The sequence below is a fragment of the Rhipicephalus microplus genome, chromosome 4 (assembly GCF_043290135.1).
Source record: "Rhipicephalus microplus isolate Deutch F79 chromosome 4, USDA_Rmic, whole genome shotgun sequence".
Classification (NCBI taxonomy): Eukaryota; Metazoa; Arthropoda; class Arachnida; order Ixodida; family Ixodidae; genus Rhipicephalus; species Rhipicephalus microplus.
The window spans coordinates 58447555-58469278 of record NC_134703.1 but is presented as its reverse complement, the minus strand read 5'-3'; the positions used below and the strand labels follow the sequence as shown (position 1 = coordinate 58469278).

Sequence of the window (21724 nt, the reverse complement as noted above, 5' to 3'; positions counted from 1 at the left end):
ATAAGCACATGCGCTGGCTCAACGATAAGTGTACGTGTGTGGGATGTGTTGAATCCTTGCATGATGTACACACTCATCATTAAACTTGAACATTTTTACATTACTAATCAAGCTGTGCTGACACGGCCTGATCGGCAGATGAGAGGAGTTGAGTGCAATTATAGAAAAATTTCTATTAAACTTTTTGTATCAGTAGACCATGTCAGCTATCAGCCATGAGAATAAAAACTATCTAGATTGATGGTGATGAGTATAGAGAGAACTCTGGGTGCGGAAGAAAGCTTTCGACAACTCTAGTGTGTGGTAGCAAACGTGGTGATTGGAACGCCACATGCTTGCATTTGTGTATGAAGTCAGTGAAGCTGCAAGCTGATTTTGCCCAGCACAGCTGCAAATGATGCAGAGTCCACATTTTTTTAGAATGGCATCTGCACTTGACCTACATTTTAAACCCTTATTAGGTTGCTGGTGGATGTAATTGAAACGTACCTGTGCCCTTATTCATTGCAAAATTTCATGTAAGCTTGAAAAATAGTATGCAAAAGTCTATGAACGGACTTTTCATAGTGTGCCCACTAAATAGAATAATGAAATTTATTGCTGCTGCACTTCACTGCTTTGGACATTTGTTTAATTCAAGAGAATCGCTTGATGACTAATCGCAATCATAGTGGGCCATGAAAGGTGTCATTATTTTGCATAGCACCCTGAGCTCAGTTTGATGCTTTCGTGTGTAGTAATAGGCACGGTTTTTGTCAAGTGTGCTTGAAGTAAAAAAACAATGTGAGTGAAATTGCTGGCCTTCCTACACCTGTAGATGTTATATATAGATGTTGACGATAGTGGAGTTACATAGTGGTGACAAAAAACGAAACAATAAAAAAAGCAGCCATTACTGTTTGCCGTAAATAAAGCACAACCCGAAACATTCAGAAGCGTGATACAGCATCATATTCAATAACTTACTGATGCTCATGTCTACTGGTGAGATTTTTAAATGAAAACCTGATAATTACAGCAAAGGATCATTAACTTGGGTTTTACAGAACCAGAAAAACAGTCCAAATGAACTGTATGCTGCCAGTATCAAAAGAACTATAAATAAATGTCTGTTACATCCACGCACCTTCACTTTCTTGAGTAAAAATAGGTAAATCCAGCGCTTTGTTGCTTAAGTTGTGCAAGCCTCAGTTTTCGACATTCGTGTTTTCACATTGTGGCTGCAGCTAAGACCCCCTTGTCTTAAACTGAAATGTGCTCTGAACAAATGCCACATTACATACCAACAACACGACCGTGCATGGCGACAACACCTTCGAGAAAGCCCACAACCAAAGTTGCTGTGGGCTTTCTATTTCTCCTTTAACGCCCTATTTCTCTTTTAAGTCACACATTTGCAGCGCTGCACGGTGCCCTCAGTGTGCTACAAGGATGGTTTGAACTAACCGCGTCCTCCAAAGGCGACTGAAATAACTAAAGTTTGATGCCATGAAGCAGTGCGTATATACTGGCCAGAACCAGAGAACATGTCTGAATGATCTGGTTTTCCAAATGGATGAGTGTCAAGTTCGCTAGCTGTTACTGTACCAGCCTTGAAAGATTGCTACAATAGCTTTAGCAGTATACACGTAGTACTGATTTCCATTTATGGTCATAAAGTTAAATGTGAAATTTTATTTTATGTTGGCTCTAAAATGCACATGCGGGGAAAACTTCCAGGGGTTTCAAGGCTGGTGTTTGTACTGCCCGAAGTGATGAATTGGAAACTGCATGCTTTTCATTGCAGACACTGAAAAACATCTCGTGGTACACGGAGCGGTCATTGTCCGAGATTTCACTTGGAGGACTGCTAATTCTGGTCGTCATACGAACTATACACTTCAACATGACACGTATGAGGGTAAGAAGTGTTTTCTGCAGATTGCTGGGTGACCAGTTCACTTTTATTTTAAAATTAGCTTAGTACCTCATTTGAGGGAAAAAATTCAATGAAGCAGGCCCACTCAAAAGAAATTCTTAATTGCATAATAGCACGTGGATAAAAAACTTGAAACTTTCATTTCATTTACCAATTCAGAGTTTTCGTTTGTGTACTCACTTTGTTTTCAGGACAAATACTTGCACACAAATTGCCTTGCTGCCTTGGCAAATATGTCCAGTCACTTCAAGAACTTGCATCCGTATGTTTGCCAGAGGTTTGTCAGGTGCGTGAATTCTGTAGGAAGAGCATTGTTGTGGCCTTTTCCCCACTTGTTTTGGTTAGCATGCACATTCAGGCTCTTATTGCTGCTTTTCTTTTTTAGCTTGTTTGAAACACTGTCTAAAAGGCTATCCAAGGTGATGGACCAAATCCAGAACAATCCAGACCTGAAGCCAAGTGATGACGACTTTTCAACAGACCTTGTAAGTGGCTCTTTATACATAGCCACTTATTTCCTGGTATCATCATCATCACTCATTTAACTATTCAAGGCACATTAGTTCATAAATGGGGAGCAGAAAGACAGTGATTGAATCATTGCTCCAAAAGCAAAATGCTGCTCCATACTGCTCCAAACTGTGATTTTTGTCACTAACTACTCTAAACATGCGTAGGCAGGATAGCCGCTAGTCATTAAGGATGACTGACTGGATTCCTAGAGTAGGCAAGCGGGTTAAGAGAAGACAGAAAGTTGGGTAGGCAGATGAGATTAGGAAGTTTGCAGGTATAAAGTGGCAGCAGCAAGCGCAAGACTCAGTTGACTGGCGGAACATGGGAGAGGCCTTTGTCTTGCAGTAGACGTAGTCAGGTTGATGATGATGATGATGATAATTCTAAACATACTCCAAAATGGTACTGGAAAACTGAAAACCATGAACTTCAATCGCGTAACCATCCAGCGAGCCTAACCGAAATAAAATCTGGCTGTATAATAGCATATTGACAAAGCTACACGCCTGAACATTGTGAATACAGATAACTGACAAGCAGACTAGTTCTTTTTTTAATGTTCGTGAGATTAGTTCAGCATCATAATGATTGCTAGCTGTTGCTTTGACGACTTTTATGTGCAACTGATTACATATATCACTTCAGCAGCTTTGAGCTCATTTATCTCACAATAACTGCATTTCAAGTGTAAAGCTCATTTAGCTTATTTCATTTTTGAAATTTTCAATGATGATGATTTGTGGAATTTAACGTCCTAAAACCATCATATGATTATGAGAGACGCCGTAGTGGAGGGCTCCGGAAATTGAAATTTTCAAGGCTGGCTGTTTTGGTGAAATACGAAAATACTAACATACAGTACTCATACAAATTCTAAACTGCTGCGTCGGCTATAGTAGTTTCATAGCAATGGCGGCTTTTGTCTTTCGGTGCTCAACTGAATCGATTTTATTTATATGACCAAACTATTGACATTTCGAACATGGCTAGCTCATCTTACTTAGTATTCAGTGACCATTCATCTCCTTAATCATTTGTTTCATGCTAATTCAAGCACGAACTCCAGCTTTAAACTTCAAGAGTCGTTTGGAATATTTTTCATCTGCTCTGAAAACATCACTAGTTGCTCCAAAGTAGCATTTTTTTCTGCACCAAAAACTCTTATCGCTGCTCTAAAGCACCATTTTTTCTGCTTCGGAATCTGCTCCGGAAACCAAAATGCAGCTTCTGTTACTGGTAAAAGCAGCGTAGCATAAAAAAAAAGTAAATGCTCCTTCAGAAACAAGTGTATTTAGAAATGCGTAGGAACCTCACAAGCTAATGCCAATTACATCAGAAGCACTTGGAATCATTTTTCGTAATAGTATCTGTAGATGGAAACATAGCGGACATAAACTTATGAAAATAATAATGTTGTAAGCGAATAATGAATGTGTAGTCTTTGCAGAAAAAGATTATCGCAAGTGACCATCCCACCCAATGGTTGTGCTCTCTCTCTCTCTTTTTTTTTTTTGCCATGAGCATGCATGCTGCTATTCGCCTTTAGAATGTTCTAGCATCATATTAAATGGCAAATTAGTCATCTTATTATTCTCCTCATTACATTATAACTTCTCTTCTAATACTGGTTGAGGGTTGACGACAAAAGCTTTAGCAGTCAGCAGTGTTGAAAAAGAAGTTCCAAGTTTATGTATGGCATGGCTTGTGGTGTCATGAGAAATTAAAGCGTAAGAGCTTCAGCAGAGGTGCTCAACCACTTTTTCAACCCATTTTTAAGAATTAAGCAGTTTGGCACATGCTACAAGCATTCAGAAATTACACTGCAAATTTCTTTTTAGTTGGCAACTTGTTCAAGTTTCTTGTGCATGTCACGCAATTATGTTCACTAGCAACGTAAAAAATGGAACAGAGAACAATAATACCTTTAAAGTAAGCAAGAAGTTTGAAATACAAGAAGTTTTGCCAACGTCTCAATTATTCTGCTAAGAAAGAGAGACACATGAGAGAACACAGCACAGGCACTGCTAACAACTGGTTCGTTGCAATTGTTGCAATGACATGTGTAACACAGTGATGCACTGACAAGCCGTCTTTCTTAGCACAAAAATCAAGATGTTATGTATTTACCAACTCGTGCAACAATTTATTAAGGGGAGATGCGAGTCGAAAAATTGCGTTTTTAGCGAAATTTCTCGTATTTCTGATTTTTATTGCATTGTAATCTTCAAACCTTCTTCTTTCATCTGTGAAAATTTCAAAACTAAATTCGAACCGCAAAATGCAAAAAAAAAAAATGTGTATGAAGGCATCGCGGTGGCTCAAAATTTCGTGAATTTGCGCCGATATTGGCCATCTTTGACTGCGCGCTGCTCCCGGTCGCAGTGCTGCCCGCCATCGCGATCGGTTGGGAAAGTTGCGTTCGGCCTTCTTCTTACAGCTCCGACGACCGCCAGTTTCGTACGTGGGCAAGAAAAAATTAAAAATGAGGCCTTTTTATCACGTGGTTTGAGCGGTTTGAAACGCGCGGCACCCTAAGCCGCATCGCCATTGGCTACCGAGTCATTGTCAGCTGTGTTGGTGGCGGCCATCGGCATTTGGTCCGTCTGCTTTTCTGCGCGTCTACGCATATTTCCGCGATAACAAGCCCGAAAAAGTGCAACGTGAGACCGCAGAAGTTTCGAACGAAGGACAAGTTCAAGGGAAGGGGGCCTAAAGCGCCCCGAACGACGGCGACGAACGAGAACGCGCCTACGTGTGCTAGGCCTGACGGCGGCCTCGACGAGTGCGCGAGCGACAGTGGCTGCGATGAAGGGATTGACGCTGCGCTTTCTTTCATCAGTGCTTCGGAAAAGAAGCTCGGCTTCTTCGAAAAAGACGAAAGACAGCGCGGTGAGGTTTGTGCAACGACAGTTTTGTGCGACACCCTCTTGCTGACGGCACTTGTGGCAGGTGCGGCATGCCCTGCTTGCGGTATTCAAAAACTTGCCGTTCGGGAGCCGGCAGAAAAGCGCAAGGGACTTTCGTCGCTCCTCAAACTTCATTGCGAAAACAGCGAATGCTCAGCGACTGTTCTTTCGTGCTCCTATACGTCACTGCGTGTTACGGCGGACGGCAGCAGCCAAGTGAGCCAACGGTACGACAGTGGGAGCTCCTGAGATAGTTTCGCTGTAAATGTGAAGGCGGTGGTGGCTGCACGCACTGTCGGCATTGGGCATGAGCAATTGTCGAGATTTTGCTCCATTATTGGACTCCCGAAGCCAATGCACCACCGAGGATTTTTTTTGATAGCAAAGAAGGTGCACACCGCTGCCATGGCAGCTGTGAGTGAAAACTTGCGCCGATCCAGAGAGTTGACGAAAGAAGTAGCAGGCGAAACTGATGTGGCTGTTATGTTCGACGGCACTTGGCAGAAGAGGGGCCACAAAAGCCACAAGGGGATTGGCGCAGTTATCTCCTTAGATACTGGCCTCTGCTTAGATTTCGAGGTCATATCAAATTACTGCCTGACATGCAGTAGGCACAAGGATATGGGCCCAGACGAGGAAGTGTGGCAGGCATTCCATGGCCCAGTCTGTGAAAAAAATGCAGACTGTTCCTCCCATGCCATGGAAACGGAGGTGCAATGCGCATTTGGCAGAGAACATTGACTTATGACACCCCACTGCATTTCATGACATTCTTGAGTGACGGTGACAGCAAAGCATATAGTGCAGTTGCAGAGTCAAAAGTCTATGGTGCTGTCAATATAGAAAAAGAAGACTGCACCAATCATGTGGCCAAGAGACTTGGCACCGCGCTACGGAAGCTGCATGTGCCATCACCACGAGGGCAGAAAATGAAAGAGCCAGCCATTCAGAAGCTCCAAACATACTATCCGATTGCCATAACAAGCAACAGGGAGAGGGTACGGGATATGTACACTGCAGTATGGGCTTCGTACTTCCACTCATGCTCTACTGACAATGCTGGCAGCCACAAGTTTTGCCCTGCAGGAACAGAGTCGTGGTGCAAACATCAACGCGCTGAAGCACTTGGTGAACCTGCACCACGCCACACACCTCTCCTGACAAAAGCACAGGGATTGGCTGTTTTGCCCATTTATAAGCGGCTAACGGATGAGAAGTTCCTTGCTCGATGCATCAAAGGAAAAACCCAGAACGCATCGGAATCCCTGAACAGCGAAATTTGGCTACTTTGCCCCAAGACTAAGTTTGTCTCCCGAACGGTTGTCGAGACTGCCGCAGCTATGGCAATCCTGTGGTTCAACAAGGGTCATGCTACTTTCGAGCACATCATGGAAGAGCTCAACATACTGACATCTAGAGATCTAGTTACTTTCAGTGATTCCCGCGATGCGAGGCGCATCATGAGAATGTCCGAGCGTCTGACAGCAGAAGCAAGGGCCCACCGTCGTCGTGGAGTGAAAAGGGCACTGCTAGAAGAGAGTGCTCGCAAGGACCGTGAGGGCACAACCTATGCTGTAGGACAGTTCTAGTAACTTGCAGTGCTTTTGTTGAACATTATTGTTGCAGTTCTGTTGCAGTTCTGTTGCAGTTCAACAGAACTGCATTGTTGCAGTTCTGTTGAACATTATGGCCAAAGATTATGCATTTCTAACAACTCTGTGATAAAAAAAAAAGGTTTCAAACTTTCAAATGCGTTTTTCTCTTTTTGCAGTTTTGTGTGATCTGTGCTTCTTATACACGCTAGTTCGTATACTTAGAATTGTCATACCTCTATGAAATTTTGCACATATCATGGTGAAGGCCCATAGAGTGCAAGTATCTACTCAGATTGTCAGTGCTGCTTGATTATGTTTTTCAAAAATTACATAACATTGAAAGCCCTTGGCAACTAGAGCCATAGTAAATTTTTCTATTTTATTATTGTATTTCACCTTTTTACACATAAAATTCATATAGTTTTTTGCACTCTACAGTTCCAAAGGATCATAGTCGGCTATATCGGCATGCTTTATCTCAAATTTTTATAGGTCAGAATTGTTGCATAACAATGGCCATAATTTTGCAGTATCTGACCTGCAGAAAGAAAACCAAGCAATCTACATGAAAATAAATGACATATTTGAAAAGAGGAGAAAAAACTGTATTAGCATGCCAATTTGTGTTAAATTCAGACTCTTAATAAAGAAAATCGTTTTTTGAGTAGCATCTCCCCTTAAGTTTCACAAATCATTTCGCTCACTAGCTGCATGTGCATATAATCTGTTTTAGGACTGCCAATTGAGTTTTAGTTGGATTTGGTTTTTAGTGGAAAATAAAAAGAACAGTGCAAGTACAGCAACAGATGTGGAAACAAACAACACTCATGTTGTTGTTTCATCTGCTGTCCTTGTGTTTGTGCTGCTTTTACTTTACTTTCTGGTATGTTGCCTCTGATCCTGCACATCAGCGTTGAACCAAAAGCATGTGTTTACGTAGCATGTTAGGTATTGTAGAGTAACTCAATGAAAATCATGCGCATGCAAGCCACTAGATCAATGTTGCAGAAAAAACTGCAAGCATTTCATTGTACCAATAATGAGAACATCCAGTCTCTTCTTGAATGAGAGCATTAAAACACGTCTTTTATCATTAAAAAAGAACGGCATGTGATTACGAGGAATCAAATTGCACTTTTTATCAAATATATGCTGATTCCAGCTTCCCAAGTGTGCTGAAGGTTGGAGGTTAGAAGATGTCTAATGCCTTTGCACACACCTTCTAAAAAAAAAGGCAGGGGGGAAAGGGGGGGGGGGCTGTTTTTAAGATAGCGCACTTCAACCACTTATTTGTAGCAAGAAGCATAGTTTATTGCCTGCGAGGCTTCTGAAAGCAACACTAAGCAATGGTGTCCTTCCCATATGTGACGCAGCTTCAAGATCTGTCTATCCTGGAAGAGGTACTCCGTATGATCCTGGAGATCATCAACTCTTGCCTGTCCAATCAGCTGCAGAGCAACCCAAACCTGCTGTACTCCTTGCTCTACAAGCGGCAGATCTTTGACCCGTTTCGACTGCACCCCACGTTCCAGGACGTGGTCCAGAACTTGGACACGGTGAGCAGCTGATCTTTTTGTGTACTTCAAGCAACATCCATGAGACGCCGCTTATGCTGGTTCACAACTGTAGCATGGCAAAGAATGTTGTAACACCAGTAGTCTATACGAACTGGCACAGTTAAGTATGGAAGGAAAAGCATTGATGAAAACTGCATAAGATGTGTTGCATAGCTCCAGAGCATTCTCGATTTTTCACATGTGTGCTGCAACTTCAGAAGGTAGACAGCTACTTGCGTCGGTAATGGGTCTCATCTGCTGAACTGATGGTCACAGAATCTAATCCTGGCCGCAGTCGCCACATTTCAATAAGGGCACACAGGCTTAGATGCATGTTACAAAACCCCAGGTGGTTTAAGTTCCCAGAATCATATCTAGGTTTTGATATGCGAAAACCCCAACAAGTATTGTTGTTGAGGTAGACAGCTGGGTCCTTACCCCCATTTTTATGTCTCTGGGTAGTAAGCTCTCTATTCTTGTTGTTTTTCACAATATTTTACATGAAACATATTTTGAAAATGTGTCCTGCAAAACCTACAATGTGGCGGAAGGGTTAAGAAAGGGAAAGAAAACCAGTTGATTGTAGCACGAAGCTGCAAGGAAATCCATACGGATTTCTCAGAAAGAAAAGCTTCTTAGTGTCCGGAAAATTAGTCCTGGTTCCGGGTTCAAACCTGGGAGCAACGCCTTTGCGGCGCAATCGCTCTACTAATTCAGCTAACTAGGAAGCTAGCAATAGACAGCGCAAGGGCGAATTCATCAACAGCCAGACATGGTTGTAAAATTGGTAGCAAAGAGATTTTCGTATAGTGATCCGGAATAAGTACAACACTGAAACCTCAATGTAACGAACCCAGATATAACAAAATGTTGCTTATAACGAAGTAAATTAAAAATAGTCTTGCAATAGATTAGGAATAAACCTTTGTAACAAATTTTCGGATATAACAAACTTACTTTCGTGTAAGATGCAACTTTGTTATAAAGAGGCATGAGTGCACTTGTCCAGGTTGTCATTCGTAACATCCCAGTAGTGTAGCAACATCTGCCATAGAGTCAGACGTTCTGTAAGCTTGATATTGCTAACCTGTTGAATAGTCAAAATTTTTTATTCGTTCAACAGTCACACATATTTCTTGATTATAAAATAGTCACCTTTTCTGCATGAAGTTTACTAGCACCTGAAAGGTGCATTCCATTCACTTACTGCAAATTATATCTATATACAAAAAAGCCATAATACAGTAGATTCTCATTAAGCAAAACCTGGAGGTACCAGGAAATTATGTTTCGTTTAACTGGAGTTCCGTTTAGTGAGAGATGAACAGGGATGCAAAATGTGAGAATGGAACCAATCTTGTGAGAAGCATTTGTTTTGTTTAAACAGCTGGTCCGTTTAACAGGTTCTTTTTACTCAGAGTCTACTGTAGCACGTATTTGATTTTATTAAATGGCTCCCTATATGAAGTTTTATTAAGCTGCTTGCTTGCTAGAAACATTACTGAGGCAAATGAAATTCAAAAGTATGGTAACAAAATGGCCAAGAGTGCTGATTTCACTTGTGTCTTCATCAAATTATGGCATTGTTAACGGCTATTTCACATTCTCCTGCATATCAACAGGTTCTCTCGTATTTCTCATCACGCCTCGAGTCACCCGACAAGCACGTCTCTGTGAATGAAGTAATGGAGTCCATTAAAGAAGCAGCTTTACATTGGCCCACAGATAGGCTCAAGGTACAGTGAGACATTTATTTCTCTGCATATGGGGCTTTCATTTTTTCTTCTCTTATTTCTACATTTTGTTCTTGTGTAGTGTGCCATGTTTGAAGAAGAACACAAGATTCCACTCTTTTGTCAGTGCTTACATTTAGAAGAAACTGTTGCTACATATGTTTCTTACAGTAGGCTTTATGGACTTTGCAGAAAATCATAGTTGCAGTGTCGACACATGTAACATTGAGACGGCAATCTGTTGACTTACTATATATTTGATGCATGTGGCACTTTCACACTTCAAAAAGTATCCGGTTTTGTCCTCCTTTAAGTGAACGAGAGATGATGATTAATATTTTCAGCAACACCTTTGTGGGAGAGACAAAAAGCTACAGTCGAAGCCTGCTACAACGAAACTGACGGGGTGCGGACAAAATTTCGCTGAAGCGAAAATTTTGTTGTGATAAAATCGAAAAATATAGCTGATCTGTGCTAGCAAAACAGAGGAACGTTTATTCTCAAAATTCAAAGAATGTCCTGTGGTTCCTATTCTTTCCCAGCAGCGTTACGACGTGATTCTCACTCTTGCATAGCGAGGCCATGGTGAAAATCATGCTGAAACAATGCCTAAAACCGCCTTTGTAAAGAAACCAAACAGTTGCATTAACTCGTTAACACAAGCAGTTGTCCGCCATCAAAAGTATCCGACAACGCCGAGATGGAGGCAGGGTATCATCGAGCGGCGACTTTTGCATTATTCTATGCCATTCTTATCATTCATCACTCGCAGCTAGCTGATTCTGTTGATAATGCGGACGGACAGCCGCTCTGATCAGTTACCACACTGGCCAAGCGGGAGCCTAATGATAAGCATAAGAATTGGAAAAGGCATCGTTCCCCGTTGCACCCAGCAGCTGCGTGAAGAAAAACCATGAACTGAGCGACTCAGCTTCAGCTTCGGATCGTCTGCAGCTCAAAAGCAAGCCAGTGGCAAAACAAAAGTAGGGCAGTCTCATTGCCATCACTATTGAGCAATGGTGGCGCCCATGCTTGTTGAACAGCGGCGGTTCCTGGTGGTGCCAAGGCATGTTTCAGACTTCGTTGATGCATTTTCAGGCTTTGAAAATGCATCAAAATGTTAAGGATTGGGTTTACTGCATAGCAATAAATATCTGAGCCTGGAATATTATCATAAAATTTAATAATATCATATTATCATAAAGCGGGACGATCGAAGAAGTGTTTGTTGTGGAAACAATATTTATGCATTGGCTCCTATGGACTTCTGACAGGGAATCGTGAATTTTTCGTTGTAGGGAAATTTCGTTGAAGTGGCGTTCATTGTAGCGGAGTTAGACTGTATTTTGATATTGATCAAAGCTTGGAATAAGTGCCAATAGTGCCATACTAGGCCATGTGGCTCATAATTCAAGAGTGGAGAATGAGGGAGGCATGGACTATCGTGAGGACATGGAGACCTTGTTATGAAGCTCGTCTATTTTTTGTCGATTTCACCATGAAGGCCCAACACTTTTGATGAACCAGTCACAGCAGGAAGGGTCGTGATTTCAAGCAAGAGTTTGTTTCATCACGTGCCACTGGTCATGTTTTCAACAGTGCTGTGATGCATTACTGCTTAACATTTTCTTCCCACTACCTAGCTACTATTGCTGGAATCCATGCTTTTATCGTGCTTGTAAACTGCAAAACACCAACTGGCCTAAACTTTCACACCGAGCAATATGGAAATGATGCGCAACGTATAAGGTTAATATTGAGCACATTTTGTAGCGAAGACACTGCTACTCATTTTTAGCAACAGCACTGACAGTTAGGCAGGTTGATACTGATCCATGACTGGCTGTGCAACACACACACGGACAAGATAGAAATAGACACCACCAGGCATCCATGGTACACATTCGTAGTTCATGATAGAACTTCGTTTAAGGGACAGGATAAGCCCTATACCTCCCATGTATTTTGGGCCATATTTTGGTGCATTTTTTTTTTCAGCAACTAATGAATATGTCGGCCATATTTGTACAACATTTTGTTCAGTGCCCTGTGTTCTATTCAAGGAATGAAATGTATTTTAGGAAAGGAAAAAAGAAAACTATGAAGTTTTTATTTTTCATTTAGTACATGATTTTAGACAGATTTTTGTATACATTTACACCTAACAAATATGATTCGTTTTGAAACATTGATTTTAATTCAGTATACTGTCACATGACCATTTAGTATGCACAGGAAAAAACATCACGCTATCATGACTAAAAATGTGGTTTTGTGAAAACTAAGCTCAATGTAAACAACTTCAAGTTCACATTTTTTTCTCTGCCAGCATTTCCCGAGTTTATTATTCAGTCTCGGCTAACAACTTACTCATTGTTGCCTAACAACGACATGTTACCTTACTGCTAGACCGAGGAACTTCGTGTTTTTCTGTCGATATATACAAAAAGAGCATCTGTGAAACGGGGCATGCCTCTTGCCACTGTGTTTCAGAGATCACTAGCTACGGTGATCAAAATTGTACAGAGTGAAGTGTGATAAGGTTAAAGATGTGAAAAAAACGATCTACTTTCATACTTAGAAAAAGTTTATGGTATATACTTTTCTTCTTTCAAATTTTCATTTATGGTGTCTCCTTGAAGGTTCCAAGCTGGCTTTTGCACACCGCACCGTTTTGTGCACTTTATTAATGCGGTTATATTACTGTGCAAATAGTGCATTGTTCTGGATTTCGTGTATTCTATTCCATGATGTTCAATGCACCGCAGCGTTAGATGTGCACGATCTATGCAGTAAGCAGCATTTTAGAAATGCTGGCTACCATAAAGCGTCGGCTGTGGCACACCGAATGACGCCAGATGTCATGCCAAAATTGCAGAAGTTTCCCGATCTCAAGTTCCGCTACGTGGAAGAGTCTCAACCCGAAGAGTTTTTCATCCCTTACGTGTGGACCATTGTGTACAAGTGCTCGGGAATCCCGTGGAGTACCAAGAACCTGATCCTTTTCAACCCGAACAAGGACCTATAGTAGCAGGGGCAGCTGACTGGAGAGTCTATTTATTTTTTGGAACTGGGAAATCGGGTGTGTGGCTCTTTGTTGAAAGACTTCGTAGGTGTACATATCAAGCTGTAGGGATACTCTTCTGCCAGTTTTATTTCCCTCCTCATTGTTTTCACACTAGACAAACCCTTGCAAGGCAGGCCCAATCGAACATCGTGCGTAAGATCTAATTGTTTAGTTTCTTTGATCAAGCAGTGGTGGAAGCGTAAGGAACCGAGGAGTGATACTTTTACGCTGCGAGAATTTGAAAAATGATAATTTGAGATTTTTTTTAAGCGAAATAGGCCGCAGAATGTTGTGTGGCCTCTCTAACTGTTTTATGTTAAAACTGCACTGTTTAACTGCTGTATTTGCACGAACATAACACAGACTCAATTGTTATGTAAAGGGGAGCTCTTAAGGAACATAAACTTGATTATGAAGCTAATTAATACAATCATAGCAGTGATGTTTTGCAGCATCAAGACAGCACAGACCACCTTTGTTATGTGCTTCAACACAGGCTTACATGTGTTGTTGGCCACGCATCTTGCTTATCAAACATTTACATATAGACAGTGATGTATTTCCTCAATACATCATTGCAGTGCAATGAGTATGAAACATGACTTCTCATGTCTAAGGAGTTCTATTACTCTATAAAAAAAAACTCCCTCTATTCGTGCAAATACAGTAATTTAGGAATGTAAAGCTTTGATTTTATTTTTACAAGAATCATTCTATTTTTACTAACAGGTTGAGTATGTGGTAATTATAGTTTTTCGTGCATTATGCGTGCTGGCGTGCAGATCTGTAATTGAACATCCAAAGCGTATTCAATTAGTGTTGTTTATACCTTAGATTTTTTGGATGTCATTATGCTTTGCAAATAAATTCGTGCTAAATTTATGCAAGTTATGCTTGGTGGTCTGCGAGTCTGCTGTTTTCTTTAGCATAGCTTGTAAATGGCTAAGCTAACTTCTTTCTATTCACCTTCACTTCTTAATCCTTAGATATTATGACATTGTGTATGGATTATAAATAGCACACTTACCTAATTTTCATATAGTTATCTTGAGTTGTCATTGCCATCCTGGTTTGTTGACAAGGTAGAAAAAAAAACAATTATAGCGGTTCGCCATATAGGTGGTACCATCCAACAGATTAGTATTTCACTCAGTAAAAGCAATATGGAAAGGATGATAAGAACAGTGGTCTTGTTGACAACGACAAAATACATTGACTACTCCCATAAATAATGGAAAAGCTTAGAGCACGCTTGAATATTTTACTATGTGGCTTTTGTATGAACCTTGTTCAGTTTTGTTTGCCAAGATGCTGAATGTTCGTACGCCATCCATAAAAAAAACTGCGTACAATTTTGTTCTAAATTCTGCCTCTGCCATTTTCGGCAATTTCCTTAAGTACCTGCCAGTTGATGTTGTGCTAATGTGTAGTTTTAGACTTTATAGAATACGATAGCAGAATGCAGTAAAGGGCTAGTTGGTTCATGGTGATATGTCGTTATTGCTGAAAAAAAAAGAAAGCTTGCATTTTTTTGTGCTTCTTTTGCAGCAATATGATGTTTCATAGACTATCATCTTATATGTTTCACAACCACATGTTCTGAAATGTCCTTGGTAAAGGGTAGTTCCATGTAGTGATATGGCGGGCTTCAGGTGCAATGATGTGATGGCTTATAATATTCCAACTTATGATTGTATGAAAACTCTATCAATGCACCCATGGTTTCTTGCATGTGGCGACAAACTCCACGGAGGGCTTCAGGTGCTATGGTGGGCATAGTATGTGCAGCCTTTGTTTCATGGCTCATGGCGGCACAGTTCTGACACAGTTTGAAAAAACAAAGAAGTGAAGGTTTCAAAATCATTGCAGTCGCACCGTGTCACTGCTGACTTGATACTAGATGGATTTTAGAAGTTATCCTGGTAGTGATGGAATGCTCTTTAGTACTAGACACATTCCACGCATAGACAATAGCCATTTCGAGGCTTTTACTGTCATTTTGCTGTAGAAAGTAGAGGTGCACAAAGAAAGGGTGAAGTTTGACTTTGTGGGCAGGGAATTCAATTGTATGGATGTTTCATAACAGTAACTGGGACCTGTATAATGTAGCGATTTCTCTTGGTGCTTTTATTATTGGCCACTACTCAAAACTATTCAAACCTGGTGATAACATAGCTGTATAACTGCTCAGACCACACACAACACAGGGAAGGCTTAGAAAAAAATTTAAATAAAATATTCTATTTTCGTGCAGTGCTTGTAGTTTACAGTAGATTCTAGCTTCTCACCTTTACTCTGCTCTTCTGTGTAGCCCATGTTGCCTGTTTGCAGTACATTGGAGTCTCACTTCATTCAATCTTGAGTGCTTGAAAGTTGGCCCAGAGTTGTTAAATTATTTTAGTGACGCTTTTTATGTTGCAGCTAGAGTGCAAAGGTATATTTCTAAAAGGAAGTGTGCCTGCACCCCCGTGTTGGCTTAGTGGTTACAGTACTCAGCTTCAGACACTGGTTGGATATTGGTCATATCTAACGAATTTAAATCGAAGCAGAATTCTAGAGGCCTTTGTTCTATTGTTGTTCAGGCATTGAAGTACCACAGGTGGTCAAAACTACCTAGGGGCCTCAACTACGCTTTCTCTCGTAGCCTTGCCCGGCTTAGCTAGCTTTGCCAATTTTTTTGTTTAGTGTTATGAAAGTGAAATAACTCCCACAGTTAAAAATTATTTCTTCATTCAATTTTATACTCTTGCACTCTGGCTGAATTATAGCAGTGTAAATTGTTATTACTAACACAGCCTCCTGCTCAAAGTCACACTTACAGATTATGGCAATGAATGTACAGTCGCACTCGTTATGACGTGCAGCATTGGAGCGCATCGCCTCGCGAGCGCCAAAATTATCCATGGCTTCCTTTAGCCCATATTCCTCCCCTCCCATAAATGTTTTTTCGCACCTCAGGATGCAGCCAAGTAAGAATAAGTCACTTAGCTGTGGAAATGATGGTAAGTTGAAGCCATACGAAACTTTCAAGCTCGCGAGGCAGCTTGCTCCTGTGTTACATGTCATACAGAACGCTACTGTGACACACCATTGTGGTCTCCTGACCAAGTCACTCGGCTGCTGACCCGCATGTCCCGGGAACGAATCCCGGCCATGGCGGGCGGCCACATTTATGATGTAGGCGAAAATGCTTGAGGCAGGGGCAAGTTAAAGAACCCCAGGTGGCCGAAATTTCCAGAGCCCTCCACTACGGCGTCTCTCATAATTATATGGTGGTTTTGAGACAATAAACCCCAAACAATTATTATTATTATTAGTAGTAGTAGTAGTAGTATTATCGCAGAATGCTACTATGCAGTCCTATCAGTATTGTGCTGTGCAGTTAATATTGTAACAGACTAGAAAAGGGTAGAGAAGAGAAGCAGAGGAAGACGAAGAGTCTTGGCACGATCGCAGTGTGCTGCCGCAAACGACCATCGTTCACCTCCTGTAAATAAAACCATCTTATCACAGCTCGCTGTTACAGTTGTGGTGGACGTGCTGGGTAATCGACACCCGAAGACGGAAGGTGAACCGCAAGTTCTTCGACGGAGCCGTCGCATTGCTGGACTTCCACCGAATCCATCTGGGCTGGACATGTCCCACAACGCAGATGAACACCGGCCCCTCTCGACTTCTGCGCCGATCAGTTCGGCTCCACAACTGAGAGATGCTCGTCCCTTTGCCGGCAGACCAGATGAAGACGTCGAGGCTTGGCTCATCCATTAGAAACGGGTGAGCGCTGCTAACAAATGGGATGCCGCTTCTCAGCTTTTGTACGTCGTGTTCTTTCTGACCGATACTGCATTAATGTGGTACGAGAATCGGGAGGAAACGCTAACGACGTGGGACAGATTTGTTTCTGAAATCAAAGAGCGTTTCGGCGACCCAACAACGATAAAGAAAAGAGCAGAACAGACGCTAATGCAACGCGCTCAAATGCCAGGTGAAACTTGCACGACCTACATTGAAGAAGTCATAAAGCTATGTAGGACCATTGACTCCGGAATGTCTGAGGAAGACAAAGTCGGGCACATTCTAAAAGGAATCGCCGAGGATGTTTACAGTTTCCTCATCGCGAAAGACACCTTGACATCTGTCACCGATGTCATTCGTCATTGCCGCAATTTTGAGCAACTAAAGATGAGGCGCATCACGCCAAAGTTCGGCAGGCTGCCCAATGTGACGACCATCGCGAGCATAGACAGCAGCCAGGCGCTTGATCTTGCAACAACAATCCGGCAGATCGTACGTGAAGAACTCGGCCTGTACGCGCAAGTGGCAAACCGCCCAAGCACTCATCCTCCCTATCAGCCACCAGAGTTCCAGCGAAACGTTGCTTCATTCTCCTCGCACCGAGTGGCGGAGGGCTTTGAGGATTCTGATGCCACACCTCAGTATCAGCCACGTCTATACGATAGAAGCCCTGCCTATGACGCGCGATCACGACGAGCACAGCCACTTTCTTATACTCAGGGTTCTCAGCCGGACTACGTCCCGCTGCGGCAAGGACAGTACCGACCCTACTACTAAGATGCGACTTACGGCGAATACAGTGGATTCCAGAGGATGGCAGAAACCCGTTCTTCACCTGATAACGAACTTTCTCGCCGACAGCAGCGGCCCAGGATTCGTTCCGATGAATACAGTATAAACCGTGACCCTCCCGTGTGCTACAACTGTGGTTTCATTGGGCATATTGCTCGGTATTGCCGCCAACAACGCCGCCAATCACGAAGGACACCAGCTATGTCTTCGCCGCTAAGACCCGGTGCTTCATATGACCTGCGGACAACCGACTTGTTTCCAAGGGACCGTTTTTTGCACGAGACCAGACGCAGTGATTCGCCAGCATCCGAGCGGAGTTTGACACCACCATCCAACCGTTCTCGTCGCTCGCCGTCTCCTCTGCGTCGTTCTTCTCCGCCGCCGGGAAAGTAGCATCCGCGGCCAATGGAGGTGAGCTCGCCGGACGGTCTTTTCAAGATATACCTCTGCCTATTGTTATGATCAAAAACAAAGTGAATGTGTTGATTGATGGAATACCGACGATGGCGTTAGTTGACACTGGGGCGACTGTGTCTGTGATGAGCCTCGCCTTCAGAAACCGCTTAGGTCGCAAAGTTATGTTTTCATGGGACGATACAATCACCTTTCGTGGTGTAGGCAGCGAGTGGCTTAATCCTCTTGGTGTATGTGCTGTCAGTGTTTCATTGGCTGGAAAAGTATTTGTATCGGAATTTCTGGTTCTATCTCGTTGTTCGCACGATGTCATTCTTCGTATCGATTTCCTGGAGCAATGCGGTGCTTCCGTTGACTGTGGTAGTGGGGAAATATCACTAAACAATTTGTTTCTACCGTCGCTTTCCGAAGAAGACTACCGTGGTGAAGACAGGAACACACTTAGTGTGATTGATGAAGCGATAGCACCATCTTGGTGCCTGACACCTGTTCGAGTCTCTTCCACAGCGGTTGATGATGCTTGTGTTGACCTCGTAGTGGGGCCTCTACACAAGAACTGTTTTAAGAAGGACATACTTGTGCCTTGTTCTGTTGTGTGCATGACGAAAGGAGTAGCAACATTGTGGGCGCTGAACTGTTCTGCCACGCCGGTTGTGCTTCCTCGCGGGATGAAGATAGCTCTCTTTGATGAAGCCTCATGCAACTCGATAGCAGCAATAGCTACGGACCTCCCCCCCTCTTCCTCTGCTTGTGATATTCGCCATAATGAAGATCTAATGCTCGCTATGATCAGCAAGACTCTCAGTACGACGGAACGGCAAGCGCTGGTGCAGGTCCTTTCCCGGCATGTTGCTGCTTTCGACTTCAAACATAGAGATGCACCCCTTCAGTTACCCTCGTCCCGCGCTCGTCACAGAATAGACGCTGGCTCTGCACACCCCATCCGCCAAAAGCCCTACCGAGTGTCATCCTCTGAGCGCAAAGTTATCGCCGAACAAGTAAACGACATGCTGAACAAAGGGGTCGTGCAAGAGTCGTCCAGCCCGTGGGCAGCCCCGGTAATTCTTGTCAGGAAAAAGGATGGTTCCTGGAGATTCTGCGTAGATTACAGGCGTCTAAACACTGTGACGAAGAAAGATGTATATCCCTTACCACGGATTGATGACGTCATAGATTGCTTGCATGCCGCTTCCTATTTTTCAACGCTTGATTTGCGGTCAGGTTATTGGCAAATACCTATGGAACCCGGCGACAAAGAAAAGACTGCTTTCATAACTCCGGATGGCTTATTTGAATTTAATGTCATGCCTTTTGGCCTTTGTAATGCTCCAGCCACCTTTGAAAGATTTATGGACACAGTATTACGTGGTCTAAAATGGGAGATATGCATGTACTACCTTGACGATGTTGTGATCTTTGGCCGTACGTTTGAGGAACATAACAACCGTCTCAGTCTTGTTCTCGACTGCATCGAAAAAGCCGGGCTGGTTCTGAATTCAAAAAAATGCCGCTTTGGCGAACGACAAACTCTCGTGCTGGGGCACTTGGTCGACAAGGATGGCGTCAGACCCGATCCTCGCAAGATAGAAGCAGTGAGCTCTTTTAAATCACCGCAGTCCGCACGAGAACTTCGCTCATTTGTCGGCCTATGCTCATATTTTCGTCGTTTTGTTCCACGATTTGCGGAGATCGTGTATCCGCTGACAAACGTCTTGCGACAGGATGCAACCTTCAACTGGACACCAGAGTGTGACGCCGCATTCTCACAACTTAAGTTTGTACTAACGTCAAGCACCACTGTTGCGTCACTTCGATCCATCTTGCCCGACTGAGGTCCACACGAACGCTAGTGGTATCGGTGTAGGCGCGGTGCTTGTACAACGTCACAATGGCGCAGAGCATGTCGTGGCATATGCCAGCCGTTGCCTGAGCAAATCAGAACGCAATTACACAGTTACGGAACAGGAATGTCTCACAGCTGTTTTCGCTGTACAGAAGTTTCGTTGTTATCTTTACGGGAGGCCATTTAAGATAATTACCGATCACCATTCGTTATGCTGGCTGGTCGGTTTGCGTGACCCCTCTGGCCGCCTCGCACGTTGGGTGCTGCGACTTCAGGAATACGACTTTACGGTGTCGTACAAGAGCGGCCGTCGTCACGCTGATGCAGACTGCCTCTCCCGGATTCCTCTTGCGACTACTGACTGCGATGCTGAGAATTTTGACGACTGCCTTGCTGCTGTTACAAGCATGTTCCCCAACGCGGCTGATTTCCAGAGAGAACAACGCAACGATCTCAACTTGGATCCTCTTTTTGCCGCCGCACGTGCCTCCCAACACAGCGGTCGCTTTACGGTCCGAGACAGGTTGCTCTATAAAACTAACTACTCCAGACCTGGAGCACGTTTTCTTCTAGTTGTCCCCGCGAGCCTTCGCTCCGAAGTTCTACGTGCCATGCATGACGATGCGACGTCCGGTCACTTCGGCTTCATTAGAACGCTGAACCGCACGCAGGAACGCTTTTACTGGCCCAAGATGTACGAAACGACGAAGCGTTACGTCGCTAGCTGCGAGACGTGCCAACGTCACGAGCGCCCGGCCACCGCTACACCAGGTCCCCTTCAGCCGTTAACACCACCCAGCACACCTTTTGAACAAGTAGGAATTGACATTATGGGTCCATTTCCGTTATCTAACAATAAGAAGCGCTGGATAATCGTCTGCGTAGATCATCTTACGCGGTATGCCGAAACCGCAGCTATTCCCTCTTCTACCGCTGCATCCGTGGCGGACTTCTTGCTTCACTCCGTGGTCCTTCGCCATGTCCCACCGCGTGTTATTATCAGCGACCGTGGCCGCCAGTTCACTGCCGATGTCGTTGAAGAATTACTACGCATGTGCACGACACAGTTCCGTCATTCCACACCATATCACCCACAGACGAATGGCCTCGTTGAATGGACAAACAGAACGCTGACCAACATGCTTGCCATGTACGTTTCTTCCAATCATAAGAACTGGGATGAAGTGCTGCCTTTTATCACGTACGCGTACAACACGGCAAAACATGAAACAACGAACTTCAGCCCATTTTATTAGTTGTACGCAAGGTTGCCACTAAGCCCTCTAGACACTTTCTTACCCTTCATTCTACACAATGACGACTCTGTATCGAACACCCTGTGCCTCGCGGAAGAAGCCCGTCGAATCGCTCGTCTTCGTACTCTGGCCTCTCAACGTCGTTCGAAGGAACGATACGACGACCGTCACGAACCAGTTTTATTCGAAAAAAGGTGACTTGGTGTTACTTTGGACACCGCAACGCAAGCGTGGATTGTGTCAAAAGCTTCTGTCACGATATTCAGGCCCATTTGTAGTTTTGGAGCGTCTAAGCCAGCTCACTTACGTAATAGCTCGTCTTTTGTCCAATGGTCG

At 43.4% G+C, this 21724-nt stretch overlaps 2 protein-coding genes across 2 annotated transcripts in view; one reads left to right on the top strand and one right to left on the bottom strand.

The window, feature by feature from the left end:
* Positions 1-14179, top strand: part of LOC119172671 (dymeclin) — a 37698-nt gene extending 23519 nt beyond the window's left edge. Inside the window, exons 11-16 of the mRNA XM_075892816.1 lie at positions 1787-1900; positions 2110-2204; positions 2304-2403; positions 8306-8488; positions 10111-10224; positions 13100-14179. Of these exons, the coding sequence (XP_075748931.1) occupies positions 1787-1900; positions 2110-2204; positions 2304-2403; positions 8306-8488; positions 10111-10224; positions 13100-13249 (756 nt within the window). The 3' untranslated portion in view covers positions 13250-14179. The remainder of the gene's footprint in view (positions 1-1786; positions 1901-2109; positions 2205-2303; positions 2404-8305; positions 8489-10110; positions 10225-13099) is intronic.
* Positions 1-21724, bottom strand: part of LOC119172009 (uncharacterized) — a 247083-nt gene that overhangs the window by 152695 nt on the left and 72664 nt on the right. The gene's annotated exons all lie outside the window — the stretch shown is intronic.